The sequence below is a fragment of the Cyanistes caeruleus genome, chromosome 2 (genome assembly GCF_971803275.1).
Source record: "Cyanistes caeruleus chromosome 2, bCyaCae1.hap1.1, whole genome shotgun sequence".
NCBI classification, from domain to species: Eukaryota; Metazoa; Chordata; class Aves; order Passeriformes; family Paridae; genus Cyanistes; species Cyanistes caeruleus.
In genome coordinates, this window is record NC_141702.1 from 84090472 (window position 1) to 84112674 (window position 22203).

The following is a 22203-nucleotide window of genomic DNA, read 5'->3' on the forward strand; positions in this document are numbered from 1 at the left end:
TTGCTATTATTCTAATTATTGGTATTTCCTTGCTGCTCTTTTTTATCTCCTTTTATTTTATTTTAATTAACTGATTAAGGAGAATATTATTGTTATTCAGTGTCTGTAGTATTTAGCTGTTCTGATAGCAGAGAAATTCTATAGTGCAACAACAGTGAAGGTTTTTGACTGATAGTACCCAATAAAGATACTGCTTGAGGTATTCAGACTGTGGGAGATCACCCATTTGTGGCTTCTGCTGCCATTAACTGTGGATTTGCCCTGCACAGAACTAACTGCTGCAGCCTGATGTTCTTATGGTCCCTTATTTTACTGGTTCTTAAGAATGAAGTAACAAAATAAGCTAAATGTTGCTCTTTCTGTACAATGCAAATGAAGCATCAGACACCATCCAAGGAGGAATTAGACGGTCTTGATCTATCCTTCAGCAGAAATTCCTCACCTTGCATTTTGACTCACAATCTGGTTTCCTTCCTTGTGTGCATTTTTATCATTCTCTGTAACTGAGTATTGGTTGGTAGATGCACTTTAAATTGTTTTTAATAACCTAGGCTCTTCATAAATGAAAGAAGTTAATTAGAGAGACTTCACTGTAAAGCAGGTAGTGTGTGGCAACTTACTTGGCTTGTCTCACTGCCCTTTACACACCAGATGAACTGACCAGCTATAGCATATGTGCTGTCAGGTGAGGGTAGGGCCAAGCCTCTCTTCACTGCCAGTTTCATCTTCTGTGTTTTCTGCAGCTACTCAAGTCCACACCAGTTCCACAGCCTGAACTGGGACTTCTCTGTGAGGGAGGACACTTGCTGAGTGTGCCTACACTCACTCTGCCATGGAAGGCATGTAGGGTTGGGCGTGCTCCAGCCTCAACACCAATGGACAGTCTGAACTTGGACCTGCTTTAGTACAGTTTAGGTGACCCACAAGCAGAAATTTAGGCACAAAGGTTTTGGTCGGAACACATTGCATCCCTCTCTATCATGAATACAGAGGCTAGTAGAGCTTCCAAAAATTTAACTCCCTTGGCCTCTCTGTGAAAATATCCACAGAAGAAGTGGTGAATGCCTGTTAAGGGGTACTGGTGTTGTTCATTTTTCATGCCTGTTGAGAACTAGGTGGGAGTCCACTGTTCATGGAAATCTGTGTTGGATAGGAGCTGCAACCCTGACACCAGTTAATTATGTTGCTCATCTTTATGGTGGGGGCAGAGAAAGTTGTTCTTCTCTCTGCTTTTCTCAGTCTCAATGTCAATGTCAGCTTTGTCTCCTCTCTTTTCAGGTGTGCCAATGCTGTTTGTTATACTCTGGGGAACTGTCAAGTACCTTTATGAAGATGAGGGGTTGGTTTAGTTCTGATTTTTATAGCTATCTCATTTGTGCTGTATGTGTGCACCAGCAGGTCCCTGTTTGCTTTCTGTTTAATGTGGTTTGCTTTGGCCATGTGCTGAAACCTCACATGCTTCTGTTTTGTCTGAAGGTCTTGCATAACATTTCAGAAAGGAGCATAATTTTCTGCATGTCTGAATGGATCTGTTCTTTTGCAGGTCAAGGAAAGGTATATTTTGTATTTCTGTACTTATAGTACCAACAATAGCAGTCATCCTACCCAAACAAGATCACTCATGATACTGTGCTTTTGGCGGTAGTGTTTACAATTGTTTCAGAAGAAGACAGCAACCTCCCACAGGATTCTGCCTGCAATTTGTAGTGATTAGCCTATGCCTAGCAGCAGAGAAGTGATTGCCTTTTCTTGTTTAAGCTCTCATTATTTAGATTTTCCTAAAATAAAGGCACATTCTCTGTTTGCTTACGTTAGTTTGTGCTGAAGCACAAGACTGCTGTAAAATACAAAATACTTTTTGTCCATTTTTCCATGGTGGCTGTTCTGAAAAAAATTACATTTGTATATGCTTTATAAATAGCTATTTTACAAATAGCCCTGTAGCTTGTTGGTTTTGGTTTTAGTTACGTTTTGTTTTTTTTTTAAAGGGAAGAAAATGGCTTCTTCTTTATAGATATAGTGGCTGACTAGAAATATTTAGGTAGCTTTCTTTTTGAGAAGAAATAAATCTATGCTCTTTAATTTTTATTTTAAATTTATTATTCAATGGGTTTTCCTCTTACTTGGTTTCCAAACTACCCAACCAATACTTTTGTAAAGGATCCTTTTCTTTTTTTTTTCTTTTTTTTTGTCCCCCCAAACACAATAATTGCTGGAGAGATGTTGCAATATAAAAATTCAGTTTAGTCAGAGCCACCTCCAAATAGTTTTCTGGTGTTTCTGAGTATTAAGCACTAGCTTGCTTTTTCGGTTTTGCTTTTTTTCTTTGCTTTTTTTTTTTCTTTTTTTTTTTTTTGTGTGTGTATGTGTGTTCCTAGTACTGAACAAGTTCAGTCAAAGCTTCCTTTTCTAGCTTAAGTAATGCTAGGATTTTTTGACTTTCCTTTTCAAGGTTAACTTGATGATATTCTGTAGCAAGATTGTCTGTATTGATGTAGAGCAGGTTTTGTTGAAATTATCAGAATAGGTGTAGAGACCATGCAGCCTCTGAATAGGCAACATTCCATGGGCATGTCTTCCCATTTATGTAGAAATTGTATTCAAAGTGCTCATGCTGTACCTCCCACATTATGTGGTGCTCAGGGCTGATTTATATTTTCTGTTAAGGAAAACTGTCATTCACTACCTTCAGCAGACCTTAAAAGGGGCAATTTTGCACATTATTAAATTTTCTAAATCTTGTTTAAATATTTGTAAAATACAGCAATAAATAACCACATGCAGCAGCTGGTCTGAAAGGCAAGATTTCTGTGCCTTGGGCAGGCATTTGCTGGAGCAGCCAGGGATATCTCTCATGCTGTTTGCCATAGCTCTGTCACCATGCAGCGGGCTGTAAATTTCATTTGTGATTTAACTACTTCCCTGGCTATGAAGAATAACTGGAAATAAATGCGGTCAGGGCTAGGAATCTGAGGCATACATCTGAATGTCGCCATTTGAGTAATGGACTGAAGCCTGCCAGACTTGGTTGGTTGCACACCAGCTTCTTCTTTCCTTACATACGCAAGTATAAACTCCTTTAGAATGCAATTAGTGTTTTAAAAAATGAGCTATTCAAAAATATTTTGTCTAGATTACAAATACAATTAAAGGCAAGCTGTTGTTCTTAGTTATTAGACTGTGCCTAAAAAGCTAATGCTTACACATTTTTGCTTCTGTCTGCAGTTAAGTGTGGGAACAAAATAGTCAGCCTTCAATCCTTTTTCTCCATCCACCTGTAGCAATTCAAGGTAAAAATTCACTGTTTTCTCTTTTAGAAGGAGAATACTGGATTGATAAACAAAGACAGAAACATCCCACTAGCATTTTTTTTACGCTGGACAAAATCTCCATTCATGGCTCTGAGGCTATTAGTTGACAAGCATCTTCTGAGAGGTTCTGAGCAAACTGTAGGGATAGATCCGAAGCACAATAGATATTGTATAGACTTATCAGTGTCGTAATCACAGAAAGCACAGATGGGCAAGAAATCATGCAGAGATATACCAGTTTTATTTTCTGGATAGTTTAATAGCCATGACACCTTAATTGACCTGCAATTTTTTTTGTTAGAGCACATATTTGTATAAATATAAAGGTAGCTAAAATTGATGTGTGTCGCAGGAAGAAAATTAACACAGAAATGTAGCAGAGTTAATGTAAAAAATTGTTTCTCAGCCTCTGTTATTATAATTTTTTAAATTGCATCTGCTCCTACTGTATCTAATGAGAAAAGTAGAACTCCACTTCCATCTATGCCTATTACCCCATCAGTCTTGAGGTGTTCAAATAAAATTATTCAAAGTCTCCACAAAGCTGGTTCCCAGTCACATGTGCCAGTTAAGAAGTTCTGTAGCTCAGATTCTGGCTCAGGTACACTGCACACAGTCTGCACACCTTTTTGGTTCAACACCTAAAATGCAATTTGAGGCTGTAGAGCTGCTGGTGGCAGTAATATGCTTTTTGTGCACGTGAAATTGAAGGAAAAACTATATCCTGAGACCTTCTCAGACTTGCAGTCAATGCAAGGAAATGTGGAATTTTTACAGCCAAGCTGCTACACTTTCCTCTCTTGTAAATGAGCGTGTGTGTAGATATTAAATGCAAAAAGCAAGCAGGGAAGAGAGCCTGTGTAAGTCACACAGGCTTCTCACTCTGGCCTGGGAAAGCATGAGAAAGAATTCAAACAGTCCTTGGTAAAGGACAACAATCTGCTGGTGTTGTTTAGTCAAGGGGTGTTGTTCCACTTATGGTGATGTGTACCTTTAATGACCAGAGTTTTACCTTTCAGACCTTCTCAAACGTGTGTAAAAGGAGATTAAGAATAACAAACTTTGCTCTCTTGGACAGTGCAGCTAAGAGAGTCATGTTGTACTGCTTCACCATTACTAATATAGTGTGACACTTGTGGGTGCGTGCTTGTAGCATGGATCCCTCCCAGGTGCTGCATGGCTTGCTCTTTTCCCTCAGACTGTCCCACTACAAGGCTGGAGCGGGTTTCAGCTTCACCAGTGTCACCCAAGCTGATTTTCATAGGTCTGTTAAGAAGTCTTAGGGAAAATTGTGTATATGTATGTTTTGGCAAAACAGATTTGGCAGATTTGGAGATGAAGAAAAACCTTTTTTTTGGGAAGGAACCTATGTTTTATGTAGTGCTGTTTCCTAGTTTGTTTTCTAGCCTGTGTTGCTCAAGGAGCTGCTGGCTTTACTGGTGACTGTTGCTTTTGAGTAATGCTGAGCAAGAGGCTAAAAATGTCATTTCATTGAAATATTAAGAATGCTGTCACTACAGCAACAAGGGAAGTGGCACATGAGCACTGCCCTAACACCTGGGCCATCCTACACAGATACGGCCCATCAGATAGTGGTGGTGGATGGTTGTGGCCAGAGGAAAGGAACTAAATGTACAAACCCTCAGTTTAAGGTTCACTTCAGCCCAGTGATCCCAAACTGTGGCTGCCATGACTTGTAATTTTTCTCCCGTATTGCTCAAAGAGACAGGAATTTTAAAAGGTAAAATGAGACTGGTGGTGAATGAAGTATTATATTGCTGCAGCATGCTACTTACTTGGCAGAGGGCTCAGGTCAGCAAAAGTTAGGAAGTGTTGCTCCCATTCTTGATTTTATTTGTTTATAATTTTTAAAACTTCCAGCAGGCCTGAAACCTTGAGCATATGAACTGAAGGAGCTGGAGTTTGCAGCTGCAATTGCTTTCCCTTGGTTGAAATTAGTAACTCCTTTTTCAAAAGAAGGAGAGATAAAATAGATGACTGATCTCAATATTGATATGAGAATAATGATAGTAAGTGATGGGATAAAGAACTAATAAGCAATTAAATGAGATGATCTGACATTGGAGACTAAAGAAAAATAAAAAATAGTGCAGGATGAGGAGGCTAGGAATGACAACAGAAAGATCAGACTCAAACAGGTTCCTCCCCTTCTCCTTTCAACCAAATGACAAATTTTACCTTGGTTTTAATGGAGTAAATCTTCACAATTAATGGATGATAATTCACAGCAAATTGTGGAGTAGAGCTAGCCATTAGTGGGCAAGAAAGGCCAGTGAGTAGTATCCAGTTGGATTATGATAGCTGCAATAGTACAAAGCATTCAGGATTTCTAAGAAGCAGCTGCATCTGTTTCCATGTCAGCATGATGTGCTTTCCTAGTATCTAGCCCTTAATACTGTTTTCCATCTGCATTCCTGGAACAGAAAAAGTAAGAAATGTTAGTAATGAACTGAAACTTTTCCTTCATCTCCTTTTTGTCCTCTTATTAGTTGCTGGACCAGAAACTATAATATGAACTACTGGCTGATCATCAGACTGCCCATTCTTATTGCCATCGGGGTGAGTCTGAGACATATGCTGTGAGATGGCAGATTTTCCTGAGAACAGCACAATATGGTACAAATATGCACACATGGCTATTACGCATGTCCGAAGGCTAATAACCCTTGAGGCTATTTATATTTTCATTCAGAAATGTGATTTTATGAAGACAAGTTAGTTTCTGTCACTGAAATTCCAGACTAGCATTTTGTTTCTTTAACTTGGCCACAAGCTGTCATGTTGTAGTGGCAGAAGGTGGTAACTGAACAGCATTCTGCAACAGTTGCATTAACTCCCCTCCAAGCAGGAGGTATGGAAGGTAGTTCAAGGAGACCACAGATACTATTTCAGGTACTGGGCTACAAAAAAACTGCAACATGTGTCGCATTGTGTAGAAATGTTCTGCAGACACAATACTGTGTCAGGCTCAGACTTCCTTACAAGGCAAATGGGCCAACCCACACCTTCGCTGTGTATCACTCCCCAGAGAGTAAGTAGGGTCCCCTGTTTTGTGTAATGAAGTGCCTGTGTTTTCAAGGCTGGCTTGAATTTAGTCCACATTTCCTTCACATTTAGTCCACAATTCCTTAGCAAGGAGTTGAGTTCCATGGTAAATTCTGCAGCTGCTGCATATCTGGATGCACACCATGTGCATACATGAATCAGTGTTTTTGATTACTTATGCACATGTGTTTATTGTTAGTGATATAAATTCTTCTTTCATTTCTCCAGGTGAATTTCCTCATCTTCGTCAGAGTTATATGCATCATCATCTCCAAACTGCAGGCTAATTTGATGTGCAAAACTGACATAAAGTGCAGGTATATTTTAAGGTGGTCTGACACTTTTCATGCTCATCAGAATAAAAGTAGACAATGACATATATGAAAGGAGTGGGTTGACAGAGGTGTTTAAAGAGCACAAGCCCCATAGTAATGCACAAGTGTGGTGTCACACATTGGTGTAACTGCATAGACAGTCAGTCCCTGGAAAAGTCTAGTGCAGACAGGGCAGGCATTTCACTTGTGTTATGAAGAGAAGGCTTGATGTCTGTCACTTTACAGTCTTCCATTAGACTGGATGAATATTAATTAAGCAGATTTTTTAAAAATACTTGCAGCATATGTAAGTACTGAATGTTAGAGTCCTTGAAATCACCCAAAGAAAGGCAGCAAAGCTGGTGTAAGGGCTGGAAGGAGCATCCTGTGAGGGCTTCTGACTAGTTTAGTTTAGAGTAAAGGGCTCTGAGAGATGACCTCATTGCCTTCTACAGTCCCCTGAGGAGCAGAAGTGGAGAGGGAGGTGATGAGCTCTTCTCCCTGGTATCCAGGGATAGGATATGTGAGAATAGTTCAAAGCTGCACTAGGGGAGGTTTGGATTGGATGTTAGGAAGCATTTCTTTACTGGGAGGATGGGAAAACCCTGTAACAGGCCTTCCTAGAGAGGTGATCAATGCCCCAAGACTCTCAGTGTTTAAGAGGCATTTGCATGGTGCCATTAAGAATGTGCTTTAAGTTTTGAACAGGTGGTTGTTGTAGGTTCCTCCCAGCTGAAGTAACCTATCTCATTTTAATTTGAACAAAATAATTCGAGTTGATAGAAATAAAAGCTTTTACTTCAAGGAAGACAAGATAGGATAATTTTGAGTTTTGCTCCTTGTTCTTCTTAATAGCTGTTATTGGGACAAACTTTCAGTCTTGAATGCACGAGGTATTTCCAGAGAGGTGTCAGGGCTGTTACAGAAATGTGCAATTTTTGGTTTGCAGGCTTCTGTCTATCCATGTTTATATTATTTCTGTTATTTAATCACCATGCTAAGATTCATGGTTGCATCCTTCATTTCTGAATCTTCACTTTTGTATCACAGTCTGAAAAACAATGTAAGAATAACAAGTTAGCTCTTGAAGTGTGGAGCTACATGCTGTGGTACTGCTGCTGGCACTGGATTTAACTACTTTGCCATTGGGTATTTCAATGCTGCAGCCTTCTAAACTAGACACAGCATGTATTTTGGTGCATTCTTATCACTGTAGAGTTGCCATGTATGTTACCTACCTTCTTTACCTCACATGAAATTTTGGAAATACTAATGTTTTTTGAAAGTTCAAAGCAAAGATGAGGACTTGTCTGAGCTGGAGGCTTCGATTCCAAGCCCACGTGTACAGAAAACGTAGTATTTTCAAAGCATCACAGTGAAAGGACAAGGGTAGAAGTCACAGCTTATAGCAAGAGAAATTCCCCTTGCATGTAAGGTGAGAATTAGTTCACAGTCATAGTGGTCTGATGCTGGAAGAGAGGCCCAGAGGAGCTTTGGATGAATTTGGAGATACTCAAAACTTGGCTGGAGACAGCCTTGAATAACTTGCTGTGAGCTGGACCTGAGTTAGAGACTTCCAGAGGTGCCTTCCAACCTGAATGGTTACATGACTCAGAATAGCAGCTGATCGCTCTCAGGCACACAAGATCTACAAAGGTGTGACAGCCCTTCTAATTGCGTGATTTTGCATCAAAGTGACTTGTGACTTTTCTCAAGACAGATTGTTGTGAGATGTTGGTAAGTTCTGTGGCCCAGGAAGCTCTCACGTGATCCCCAGTCATCTTTCACTAATCTGTTGGGTGGCTGGTATGTATGTCTATCAAAAGGGAATTAAGGATCGTTCTTGTGATTTTTTTTTCCTGTAGTAGTGTACCTTCAGCTCTCTCACAGGTGAATAATAATTTATTTCAGATTGGTTTGTTTTTCATCCTTTGCTAGCTGTGTCTTTGAACTTGCCATCCTCATTTCAAGAAAGTTTGATTGCTTTGACAAAGTGTTCTGCGGTTAGACAGTTAAAATTTTTAGAAGATTTAACACAGCACAGAGGTGGGAAGGAATACCAAGTGCTCCTCCCTTTGCCAAGATATTTTTAAAAGATTCCAGTTATTGATAGATTATGTCTTTCAGGATATCAAGAAGGTAGGTTTTGGTTCTCTTTCCCAATTACAGGTGGAGAAAAGAACACAGAGGAATGACATCACAGGTACAAGAAAGCACATGGCTTCTTAATGAGTTTGAAAGATTTTCCAGATGAAATACAGCCAGTAGCCAGATACAGAGCTTTGCTCTCACCAGTAAATGGTCTCCAAGTGAAGTGATAGGGGAGGTTAAAACTTGTAGGAACTTACTCAGGTTATTTTGAGGAAGTTTTTAACCTGCAGCCTCCGGAGGAAGACCCTGTATCACAAAGTGATGCAGCAACTTACCAAAGTTGAACCTGTGTCAGAAACAGAATGCAGAAATGGTGACTCCCAGTGATCATTTGGATCAAAAATGGTCTATTCAGTGCATTGTGTTTTAAAAATTCCTTGTGATCTTAGGTTGGCCAAGTCTACGCTGACTCTGATCCCACTGTTGGGGACTCATGAGGTCATCTTTGCCTTTATTACTGATGAGCATGCCAGAGGGATGCTGCGCTTTGTGAAGCTTTTTACTGAGCTCTCCTTTGCTTCATTCCAGGTAGCACTCACAGTGTGCCCATGGGCATAAGATATTTTTTAAATGCTATTTGGGGTCCTGCTTTCTCTTTCATTCATTGCATGCTCCTTGTTCCTTATATTTCTTAGTTTAGCTCTGGATGTTACAGGATCATGACAGTGAAAGGGAAAAAAGTGTAAGGATTAATATTTAACAGCCAACTTTACTACAATAAACTGATATTCCTGTCCACATATTAATATTTATTTCCCATGGTTCACCTCAGGGCAATAACAACATTGTGATTTCCTGTAATTGTACAATGGCATTGCTGAAAGCACATTTTGTACTTTCTCCAGTGTTTCTTAGACTCCTTGGAAGATCTGGGCTGGGAGAGGTAGCTGTCTCTAGCTGTAACTGCGTGTGAAGAGGGTGTAGACTTACTGTGATTTTTGTCTAACTGTTGCCTTAGGTAAAGGCATTTCAAATGAGTCTCCTTGTAAGGAAATCATTATTGTTTCCCTGCACACTCAATCGTTCCCTGTTTATCAGTCACAGAGCTATATTTAAGACCACTGTGAATTACTCACTTACGAAGTATTTAGGACTTAAGACCTTTTCTTTGTAAGGAAGAAGGGGAAAGAAATCACTAGACAAAAATAACAGATTGAGGAAAACAACAACTCCTTTTTCCTAAGATCACATGCTTTGAGACATAGTTTGGTCAAACCTCTGCTCTGCCGTCAGAATTGACAGGCAGCAAGGATTTTCCACCTGTCAGTCTTATCAGACATGTCAGTGTGGATCCTCTAGCCCTTTGCAACTGAGTTTGGCAAAGTGAGGAAACTGTTCTGCTCACTGTTCTGGTTTTTGATTTCAGGGGCTGATGGTTGCGATTCTTTACTGTTTCATTAATAATGAGGTAAGAGAGAAACTATTTGTTCCAATTTGCCTTATCAGCATACACTATAGGAAAAGGAAATTGAAAATGGTCTTGAACTGCTAAATTGTCCTCGTTCAGGACTTTTTTTTTTTTACAGACCTCTGCACAGGTCTGTGGGATAACTCATCAGACAAATGTGGCTGGAAGGAATTCAGGTAGTATAATTTACAGTCACTATTTGTAGATGTGGAATCTCACAAATAGTCTTGCTTACAATTGTGTAGTTTGCACTGGTGGATTCTTTTAAGAATTACAGCTGCTCTTCTTAATCTGTTTTATAGTGCTTCAAATTATTTGCCTTTTTTTGTGAATGTGGGAGTGAAGCCCATTTTAGTCTATGAACTCAGCTCAGCTTGCTGGTGAAGCTGGAGAGTCCTCATGGCTATTGCTGTACAGTTTGGTTTCATCTGGTTTCCCTGTGGCTCAGCTGCTTAAAAGCATAATCACTCTCTCATTAAAACTGAACTTCACAGAGTGGTAAAACTCACACACCCAGAAGAAATGTACCTTTGGCTTTGAGTTAATTGATTGCAAGCACCATCTTCTGTGACTTCAGCTGAATCCCAAACCTGTTGGGGTTCCATAAAAAAAATCTTTGCAAAGAATTTAAGTGAAGTCTGTTCTAAACTATACAAGAATTCTTTTTCTAAGCTAAATGGATACATACAGTGTGTCTTCTGACACACTGTATATATCCAAAGACTATCCTTGTTTGCAATGTGGTCTACATTTTATTTTTGTCTGTGACTCATTGACTTCTTTTTCTTTTTCCTTAACCATACAGAATGAAAGTTCTTTGCAAGTCCTGGTGCCCAGATCAATAGTCGAAGTTAAGATAGAAATTATATTAATTTTTTAATTAATTTTTTAATATCTACTTCTGAAAAAAAAAATAGAATTTGTTCATATTTCAGTCTTATTTTGCCTGAAAGATTCTGGATTTTCTCCGAACTTGCTCTGAAGCCAACAGTAGGATCTCATGAGATTCCCTGTTACCACCAATGTTCTTTGCAAAATGAGCTAGGCTTAATATGACCAGTTTTTCTTCTGTTAGTGCTGCTTTCTATAAGAAATATTTTAAACCACAGAGATGCTGCTTTTTTCCACCACTTAGCTGAAGATGGTTCAGATTTCATTGTCTGTAGCCTTGGTTTTCCTTTTTGCACTGTTGTCACAATGGAAATATGATTCAGTCTCTTCTGCTTCAAAGAATCTGTCCTGATGCCAGGACTCCTGAGTTCTTGAAATACTACCCAATCCTCCCTTTTGCTTTTAATTTCTTTTCATTCTCTATACAGACCATTGATTAAACTCTTCCATCACCTTAATTCCATCTCACTTTAGACTTACTTTCCTTTCACTATCACTTGCTGAGGTTTTTTTTGCCAAAATTTAGCACTTTTCATAATTAGATTCCAGATTCATTGCCACACTGTAAACTTCCTTCCCCATCAGCTGCATAAAGCTCAATCAAGAGCTCTCTGTGAGAGATCTTCTCTCTTCTTTAACCTCCATGACCATCTTTTTCAAGTTCTCCCATTTCTTTCTTTTTTTTCTCTTTTAAAATACTCTGCATAAAAATTTTTCCTTCCCCTTTCTCACATGTCATGGTTTAACCTCAGACAGCAACTACACACTGCACAGCCATTTGGTCACTCCGCTTTGGTGGGCTGGAGAAGAGAATTGAAGGAATAAAAGTGAGAAAACTCTTGGGTTGAGATAAAGACAATTAAATAAGTAAATTGGGTTAAATAGGTAAAGCAAAGCAAAGCAAAATAGGGAATTAATTTACTACTTCCCACTGGCAGGCAGGTGTCTCCCAACTTCTTGCACACCTCCAACCTGCCTGCTGTCAGGGTGGTATGAGAAGCTGAAAAGGCCTTGGCACTGTGCCAGCCGTGTTCAGCAATAACAAAAGCATCTCTGTATTACCAACACAATTCCAGCACAAATAGTAAAAAACACAACACCATACTAGCTGCTATGAAGAAAATTAACTCCACCCCATTCAAAATTAGCAAAAAATGGAAGCTTTGTTCCTTTTTCCTGTATAGCTAATTTCTGAGGAATCTTATCAACCCAGGGAAGCTACTAGGATAATTACTTTGCTGAAGGATCTGTAGATCTACTTCTGTGCTCAGGAACATTTGCCTCTGCAAAATAAATCTTAACCAATTCCCTTGCTTATACATTCAAAGCTGTCTGGGTGAAAGGTCAATTCAACACAGGCAGCAGAGCTGCTTCCTACCCTCTTCCTAACTCCTGGAGAGAAAAACTGATATTATGCCAGTCATATCCATTCCTAAGATAGATGCATTCCCACAGTCTTTTGTTCAGGTCTTCCATTCACTTTATCTCAGTTTTGCAGGCTATTTGTATCGTAGCTCAAGCCTGTCATGTCCAGCTGGAGTAAAGATTTATTTTCTCCCCTTGGCTGACCTAAAGTACCTATTTCTATCACTCATTGACTTACTCTCAGTCACTACGGTCATACTTTCATTCATGATTTGCCAGTAAATGCCTACAACAGCTTTTTCCCAGTGCTGCCTTATTGTTTTCCATGCCCACAAAAGGTGCCAAGTACTGGAGTGCTCATACGGTAAATTCTTTTCCTGCAGACACTATGGTTCCTGGATTTCTGCCGTTATCTGACCATTCTCCCTCATTCTTCTATGCCAAGCTATCCCAGACACACTGTCTTTCTCCAGTGTCTTTGTGCACCTTTTGACACAACCAATCCCCCTACCATGGTAAAATACAAGCATCTGTTTCAGCATCTTCTGACTGATTTGGTTGTGACAGTGGAGGTCAGACTCTGGATTCTGACAGATTGTCAGAAACACAGAGATGCAGCTGGTTCCACCAGGATATTCAGTACAAGGGCTGTAGCCCAGAGCTGACAAGGACTGACAAGCACCAGGGGAAGACAATTAGTTTTGTAAGGTTTTGCACCTTTTTTAGGACAGCCTCTCAAATTCAGTATTTCACAGTGAACAAGCGAAGAAAGCAGACATACAGCAGCTGGTTCCCTAGGAAGTTTCCCTCAGAATATGAAGGTTTCAACAGCCTGGACACGATGACAAACCTGTGCTGAAACTGTGCCATCAACCTACTTAGTCTTTTGGTAGCCAGTATGAGAACTTAAAATAAAAGAAAAAGCATCTCTCCAGAGAAGGCTCCCTTAAGTGACCCATCTACAGTGAACTTATTTCCAGGCTGAAGTACACACCATAATGAATTTATTACTGTGGTTGCACTTCTGCCTTTATGTAGAGTAACAAGTGTTGAATTTTATGCCCTCTGCCTTATGTGTTAAAAGCTAATGGAGGTTCTTAATTCAATCAAGTGGAAAGAACTTTGCTTATGGAGCAGGAAGATCTAATTCTGTTCTTGTTTAGCAGTTACGAAATCCTGGATAAAGTTCCAAACCAGTGTAGAGATTACAGAGTCTTAACTCAGAACCTGTGACTAGATGAGCATACTTTGTAGCTTTAAGAAAAGCTGGTATCTGGAATGAGATACTGTAATTGCTGTTTAAGGTGGGACAAGCACAGTCTCTAACTTGCTTAATTGTTGTTTTCAGTTCTGAATAAACATTTGGTTTTGTAGGAAATATAAAGAACCCACATAAATATTCAGAGAACAAAAATAATGTTTAAATCAAACCAGAAGTCAGAACTCTTAAGAATACTTGTGGTGCAATATTGAGCAGAAAGCTAGTCTTCTCATCTGCTTCATGGCTGATAAGCAAAGTCAGCTTAATTGTTAGTACTGGTAGGGCATAGAGTGCAATCAGTATTGCAGGTGAATACAATTTAGAGCAAAATAATGAAGGTAAGATTTTCTGGTGCATAAAAGAGCTTTTTTTCTACAAGTAAAAATGAATGTCATCATTATTGTAAATGTGGAATGGCCTACAATGGATTAATGAGATAATTAGATAATTGGAAGTGATAATATTGCAGGTTTAAAGCACTTCCAGCTTTTTTCAGTAGTGTGGTATCCTTGCTTTTTTCTGATGGAGTAATTTAAAGAGCTGATTAGTTCTACATTCATTCCTTTTGTTTCCATCTTTGCTTCTGTTAGGTTCAGATGGAGTTTCGGAAAAGCTGGGAGCGCTGGAGATTGGAACACTTTTATGTCCAGAGAAACAGCAGTATGAAACCTCTGAAATGTCCAGCCAACAGCATCAGTAGTGGGGGCACAGTAGGCAGCAGTGTCTATGCTGCCACTTGTCAGGCCACGTTCAGCTGAGATTTCTGCAAATGAATCAGACTAAGAACAATGAACTGTTTAATATACCTGAAAACCCTTAAATACCTTAAGCTTGTGGCTTAAGTTTGCTATCTCCAGAAAGAAACTTAAGCATATGCTGCTCATCACCTGCAGGCTGTTGACCAGAGTTCCTAGGGAAAGCAATCTGCTAATGTAATCAACAGATCAGAGGAAAAATTGGTCACATCTAAAGTAAGTTAAAAGAGTTTCTTCCTATTTGCACGCAAGGCCTCCGGGGGTCCAGAACTTAAGCGTAGCATTGATCCAGTCTGAAACCACAGGGTCAATGGCTTATTACTGTTGAGTGGGTGAGCTGAATGATTGACTGATTAAATTACAGGGATATAGTATATGATTATTGCTGAAAAATAAATTTAGACTTTCCTGGGGATAGGGTAAGGTGCCATCACCATTTCTAGAAAAAAATAATTTAGTGGGACACAACTTACATTTCAGGGAAGAATCAGTTTTGTAGCAGGGGTTTCCCAAAGTTACAATTGAAAATACACTAATCTATTTTCTGGGTAGGTGAAAAACAGCACCCTGAAGGTGTATCAATATACAGCAGGTAATGTTAGTGAGCACTTCTAAATGCTACCTTTAAGCTTCACTTAAAAAAAATATAAAAACCCAAATAAAACAAAAATGCAGTGTCTGTTAGTAACCTCCTCTGCAAGGAATAGGTGCACATTATCTCTGTTGACATGGATGGAAATGTCCCCTGCATGAACAGCCCTTCCATTGTCAGTGCTAGTATGCCCACCTTGTGGGCACACAGGCATTCACAGGGATGGGGTGATGGCTTGTTTTTCAAGAGAATGTTTCCTGTCTGAGCTTTATTCTGCTTCTTGTGGGTGCAAACACAGAAAGCAGTCAGCTTACAGCCGCTGCTGGTCTCAGCAGACCTTTGCTTTTTGCAAAGATTCGGTTTTGCCCCCCCCCCCCGGCCTTGGTCCTTTTCTCCTGTGACACAAGGTACCCACACTCGCGGATGGGAAGGTGGCCCTTGTGCAGGGCACGGGTTCAGGACCAAGGACAGCTTCTGCCCCCCTGCCCGGGGCGGGCTGCCATTCTCCAGAGCCTCCCAGCTTCCCATCAGCAGCGTTCCAAAAAAACCCAAACAAAACCAACAACTCCAAACAAAAATTCCTGAAATCCATGAGCTTTTTCCATCTGCTTAAAATCACAAGGGCTCGTGCAGTGACTACATCTGCACTGTGTAGTGTGTGTTCCCTGCCTGATGTTGACAAGAGTTGCTGAGGACAAGCCAAAGTACCTTTAGAAGCAGGTGTGATGTGTTGCATCACTTAATAACAACCTTTGCACATCTTTATTCTGCTCTTACTTGGGTTCCCTTTGCAACAAAGAGGCAAAGTGCCAAAGACTAGCTCTGAGAATCTCCCTGCTCACAGATTTATTGTAATAAATAAGTAACTTCCATGGCAAAACAGTTAAAACTGTTCAGCAGAAATAACCCTCCCTATTTTAAAGTCTTTTTGCACTGGCATTCACAGCCCCTATTGCCAAGAAAGTGAACTGGATATTCTGGGATGTAACTCAGCATCTTTCCTGCCTGAAGCTAGATTGCTTTGCATGGGATTATTTATTGCATTTATTGTATTAGAATTCTAATTGCCAACAGTATGGATTAGTTTTGCAATCATACGGTTAGAATTGAATTAAAGAGGATGTGTTACCTTCTTCTGCTCTAATGCTTGTAATTGATCTCCAAGGAGAAAGGCGTGTTTGCAGAAGTCCACCCCAGTTCTCAGGCTGGCTTATGTGCAGCACGCTAGCTTCTCTGCAGGCTGCTTCCACGCCTTCCCTCCCCAACATCAGTTGCAAAGCTGACTTTGGAATGAAGCACTTCAGGTTCTTCCCTGTATTTAAAAACTAGCTTCTGTGTTGTGTGGCCATCAATACAATACTTGTCTAATAAATGCAGGTGTTAACTGCTGTCCTACAAGTTAATTATCTTCCTGTACATACAGAATATGCTTGATGTTTCTATCTAATGTCCACCCTGAAGTGCTAAGAATAGGAAAAAAGTACTAAAGATTGTTACTGGCAGGTGAAAGGGCAGCATGGTGACAGATGCAATTTACAGCTGTGGCTTAATGCACACTCGTGGGAATAATTTCACTCAATTAATATTCAAGAGTGGATGCTGGTCCTGCTTAGTTTGTGCAAACCTGGGAAAAAACGTTTCAGCTGCTTGTGCAGCTGTTGGCAAGATAATAGTTTTGCTTTTACAATAGAAGTTACAGAATTGTTTTAACTCACTGCTGTGCTGGACAAACAAGTGTGTGTAACAAATGAAGGAGAACAGACATGGGAATAGAGAGCATTTCCATTGTACTTAGTTACTGTCGTAAGATTCAACAGCTTGACGTGCTTTTGAATTAGTAAGTTCTTGTCCCTCCTGCTCATTTGTGAACTGAGGGTTTTGGTCCCACAGGAGTAACTCCAGTTAACTTATCCTGGTGACTTCTGCTTTGTTAGAATGCAAGAGAAAAGTAAGGCAACAAAGTGAGGTCTTAGCCAAGCAGAAGGCTGCAGAGAAATTTTTTTCCCCCCCCTCTAATTAAGCTCTCACTTGTTCAGACCTTTTTAAATGCCCTCTCAAAACAACTCAGTGGAAGTAATTACCACCAAGCAGAATCACAGTATTTGTGTATTTAGAGATTTAGAAAGGCCTCAATGCCAATTTCTCCATCATACTTTATCTACTTCAATAAAACCTTTTTGCAAGCCCTTGTTATTCATGCCATCTCTATTTTACAATGTGTAATGTACATTTATTTGAGTAGCATGAAATAAGTAAACCGATACAAACCACTGGAACAGATGAACTGTGTCAATTTTTATTTTTTGTGCCTTTTGACTTCATGCTCACTTATTGTGGTTGTTTCATACTTGTTTCATAAAGCATTAAATGCAAGAGTCTATAAATCCACCTGGACATAATGCAGCTAGAGTTTATAGCAAGTGAAAACTTTATTTCCAGCATTGCTGCTAAGAATTTTTATAATTTCGTGGATCTTACCTTATATTTAATATTTATTTGCATGTATTTCCTTGTTTTAAAAATACCCACAGAACTGAACTGTGACGAGATATCAGATTATCAACTCCCCATAAACACTTTGCTGATATTTATTGTTGTGAATAAAGTTTCAATTCACAAAATTCCATTGCTTACAAGTGTTTTGAGTATCATTCAGCTATTTCTTACCCTGCAATTAGAATACTTTTTAAGAAAGATTCACAATCTGTGGTTCTTCCAAGGAAACAACGCTTTATATGTGCAACCATGTGTCCACTACCACGAGGCCCTGCTGAGCCTACGTTAATCAAATCCAAAATGCAGCATGTTACAGAGTCAAAAGGAATCAGTAAGAATAACGAAAACTCTGGGGGGTTTACTGGAGGATGACAGAATATGTGCAAATGACAAAATTTTTTGCCTTTAAGTAGCCGGACTTGGAATTTATACAACAGCCCAAGACAGAAACCGTGAGAGTGCTGTGGAGAGCTACTGAAAGATGCTTAGCTGTGTTACCATATTATATATGCTTTAATCTATTACTCTCTTACTAGTCCCATTAAATTCAAAGCTCCACTTCTGTTTCTACAATCAGTGATAGAACTTGTGTTGCCTTAACAATGAGTTTAACTGTTAAATCAGAAAAGACATAATGGAATAGGGTTTGGAAGACCAATTTGTGACTCTTCCTCTCAACTCTGTTCTCAGAGACACAAGTTCTAGCAGCTGCTCTTCAAAATGATGACTCAATGAATCATTAAATGGTTATGGTTGGAAAAGACCTTTAAGATAATCAAGTCCAACTTAGCATCACCACCATGTTCAACACTGAAACATGTTCTCAAATGTCACATCCATGTGTTTTTTACATGCTTTGAGCAGTGGTGAGTACCACTTTGCTAAGAAGGTCTGCCTCAATTCAATACATATAAACCAGCAGTGGATCATGCAAATACACCTGGCCAGAAAAAAGTATTTTGTGGCTTACAATTATGAAACCTGGAATATGAAGCAAAAAGGAAATTATTATCTGATGTTTGTGTTAGATGAAAGACACCACTGCAAACCAAAGCAGCAGCCTATTTTATGTGTATGGTTATTGCGTCATGTCGTTTCTTCAGAATGTGGTTTCCATCCGGTGCAGGGGAGAGCAGCAGCGGGCCCTTCTACTGCAGGCGTCGTCAAACGCCAGCCTTTCTGTTACTCGTGGCAAAGCTCCTGGGACCTGAAGCCCTCCAGCTGACACGCTGGCAGACGCAGCTATGACAAGGCCGTGCCTTTCGGGGCCGCTCCATAGCGGCCGAAACAGCTGCCCGGCCCCAGGAAACGAGACCAGAGCGCAGGCTTTGCTACGGCTTTATTCGGGACGGTCCGGCGCCTGAAGACCCGGGTCCAGCAGTATGGCTCAGGCGGATTTTTGCACAGGAACAAACCCCATTTCATTCCCCAAAGGCCCGGCCCTTCTCCGGGGCGGCGGCTGCGAGGCCGGCGCAGCACAGCGCAGTCCCCGCCGGGCCGGGTGCTACCTGCCCGCGGCGGGGCGGTAGTGCAGCTCCCGCTCCAGCTGCTCGGCCGTCAGCGTCCCGGCGATGGCGGCGCAGCCGGGGTTGAAGACGGAGTAGGCGCTGAGCTCGCCGGGACGCCGCTCGGCGGGGCCGCGGGTGCCAGCGTATATCCAGTAGAGCAGGGAGAGGACGAAGTAGGGCAGCCCGAGTTCCAGCTCCGCGAATAGCGCCAGCAACACGGTCCACAGCAACACCTTCAGCAACAGCGGGCGCGCCCACACCGGAGCAGCCGCCGTCGCGCCGGGACGGACCTGCAGAGGCGGTGGGGAGACACGGCGTCAGGCACCGGCCGGCTGCCGCAGCCCCCGCTCCACCCGCCTCGGGGGTCACCTGAACGCCGCTGCCCGGGCACCCTGCGGCTGCCTGCGGTTCCTCGACGGCCTCCGGAGCCGCGGCCTTTCCCGGTGGGTCGGCGGGGCGCGGAATGGCGACAACGCCGCTGCGGGCAGCGCGGAACTGAGCGAGACGCCCTTCCACAGCCGCCGCCATAGCCGAGCCGCGCCTGCGCGTGAAGGCGCAGGGAGGAGGTGGGGCTGTGGCACGGGGAGCTGTGAAAGGGGCTGGGAGGGAGGGCGCTGTCTCAGCGTAGGCAGCCGCAGGCAGCTGGTTAGCCCCTCCTCGCTGGCCGGGATGGACAGCAGAGCCGGCGATTCGCTCTGGAGAAAAACTGTAATTCACCGGAGGCCTGTCGTGTTTTGTTTTCACACAATTACTGTATTGGAATAGGCGTCTGAATTGTAGTCCACCACTGACCCAACACCAAATCAAATAAATTGTGACATTAAATGTCCATGTCCAGTCATTTCTTGAGCATCCCTAGAGATGGTGACTCCACCATTTCTCTGGGCAGGCAATTCCAGTGTCTAATCAGATCTTTTATGAAGAAATTCCTCCTATCGTCCAACCTAAACCTCCTGTGGCGCAGCCTGAGGCTGTGTCCTCTTGTCCTGTCCTGGCTGCCTGGGAGAAGAGGCTGCCCCATACCTGGTTACAACTTCCCCCAAGCCACCTCTTCTCTGGGTTTATACAACCTCTAGTGTTGTAACTAGTGCTGGCACCAAAAAGAAGAGGGGACGGAGAGAGTAAAGCATGGGCAGGGGGAATGAGGTGTTCACAGCTAGGCTGACCAGCACCATTTGCGTTGGGCATTCAAGCAGAGGTTTTAGCAGAGTGCTGAGCGGCTAGGGCAGGGCAGTGAGCAGGAGGAGGAGAACACCACACTGGGTTTGGCCATTTCCATGCAGTGCCAGGAGCCAGGGCTCACCCTGTGCCATCCTCTGCTGGCCCTGGAGAAAAGTCTGCGGTGGGCTCCCTCCAACACAGGTCCACAGGTCTTGTCAGCATCCATCCCACACTCTCTTTAAATCAAGTAACAATACTATTGGGAAGTCCATCATATCATGTTTCAGCTATCGACACTGTGAAGATATAAAAATTTATTTACAGAATCTGTCTCTTAGCCTCAGGAATAAAGTATCTATCACTCTCCAGCAGTAATAGTCAGCAATGAGCCGTCATTACATCCTGCAGTGCTTCTTTCCAGTTACTCATAGCCTTCTCAGAAGTGACCTTTGGGGCTGAATCTCATGCATGTGTCAGCTCAGAAGTGAATACGAGAAGTCTAGTAAAAATCAATTTGGGTGTTCTTAAGTTATCTTAATGTGGAAAATAATAGTGTTTATTCCCAGCTAAATAATTTTTCAAGTGACTATTTTATGCTTGGTTACAAAATTAGTTTATTTTAACCTTCCAACTTCGTGCCACAATGAATAAAATTTTTCTCCTTATTTGTGGGAATTTGATTTTGAAATAACAGTTAAAAATGTTTTAAGATTGCCTGCACATGACAATATCTTGTGGTTTTTTTCTTCCACTTGTTCTGCTGTTCATGGAAACACCTCCTTGTTCTGTAGATTTCATTAGTCAAGCTAATAGTTTTATGTGAATAGTATATAAAATATCACCTTTGCAAGCTGCACCCAGTGATTCCTATGTCGTCAGATTTTACTCGATTCACCGGGTTTACTATGTATTTGCTATTATGCATCCAAATAGCTATTTATGCCCATTTTATAGGGCTACCTATATTGTCATGTGTTAGGGAATAAAAAAGAGTGCCATGAATCATGCCTTTGAAGCTTAAGAACACTCCAGTAACTTCATCTCTAAATGAGTGTTACACTGTGGATAAATAAACAAATTTGTATCCATAAAGTCTTGAATTACTTAAATATATACTGTTTTAAACAAAAGCTTAATTGTATAGACATTTAATTTTGTTTGTTTGTTTAACAAACCATATGAACAATTTGTTCCCTACTCCAGTGCCTACAGAAGTTCTTGGCAGTTCACCAAGCTTAATCTTTGGATCCTCAGCCTGCGGCTAGGAGGGCAGAGGGGACATGGAGAGGCTGAAGAATACTTCCGTAGGACTTGAATCACTTCATGCCTTCCTCTATATGAGAAAAATAAACTGAATATAGTGAGTTTGTAAGTGTGAGACTATGAATCAAGTATTTCTCACCTTGTGCCACAGCCAATGATGAATCAAAAATGTTCTCTTGGGTATTGATAGCTCTCTAAAGCTCATTCTTTATAAAGGAAGTTCTGGAACTGCCCATCAACTTCTAGGAGGCAACATTAAGATCACTTTAAAAATTTAACTTTTTTAAATCTGTTTCATACTAAATCATAATACAAAGGAGTTCACATGCATATTTCTCTCTGCCAAGAAGAAAACCTTTGTTCGGTATAAATTTCCATTTTAGCCATTTTGAAACCTCTATCCCAGCAGTCAACTTTTTGTTGTATTTTAACATTTATGATAGAGAAGAATCATTGCGTTCTTTTCTCAGCCATGTATCATCAGCTTAAGGAAATAAGGTTCCAAGCTATTAGGAACTTTGTCTGTGACACTCTATCAGCAAGTGGACTGAAGGAGGTAAAAGAATTGACAGAACAAAAAAGCTGTCAAAGCCATGCCCAAAGTGCAGTTGATTTTATACTTTTGGGGTGGTGACTGCAAAGTTTTTCCTAATTGATTTTC

The 22203-nt window shown here is 41.1% G+C and overlaps 2 protein-coding genes across 3 annotated transcripts in view; one reads left to right on the forward strand and one right to left on the reverse strand.

Annotated features, from left to right (window-relative positions):
• The window catches only part of GLP1R (glucagon like peptide 1 receptor), a 102313-nt gene extending 84578 nt beyond the window's left edge, over positions 1–17735 (forward strand). The window contains exons 8-13 of the mRNA XM_023924401.2: positions 1279–1339; positions 5822–5891; positions 6606–6694; positions 9232–9370; positions 10209–10250; positions 14358–17735. Coding sequence (XP_023780169.2) covers positions 1279–1339; positions 5822–5891; positions 6606–6694; positions 9232–9370; positions 10209–10250; positions 14358–14525 — 569 coding nt within the window. The 3' untranslated portion in view covers positions 14526–17735. The remainder of the gene's footprint in view (positions 1–1278; positions 1340–5821; positions 5892–6605; positions 6695–9231; positions 9371–10208; positions 10251–14357) is intronic.
• Positions 17386–21784, reverse strand: SAYSD1 (SAYSVFN motif domain containing 1). Of its 2 annotated transcripts, XM_086878369.1 has the most exons (3): positions 20422–21784; positions 19488–19813; positions 17386–19408 (listed from the first exon to the last, which is right to left on the reverse strand). In XM_086878369.1, the coding sequence occupies exons 1-3, from the start codon at positions 20429–20431 to the stop codon at positions 19115–19117; spliced, it is 630 nt and encodes a 209-aa protein (XP_086734495.1). In that variant the 5' UTR covers positions 20432–21784; the 3' UTR covers positions 17386–19114. The 2 variants fall into 2 exon arrangements, with proteins under 2 accessions (XP_086734495.1, XP_086734494.1); XM_086878368.1 differs by having other exon boundaries at positions 17386–19813; positions 20422–20471.
• Positions 21785–22203: the final 419 nt, after the last annotated feature.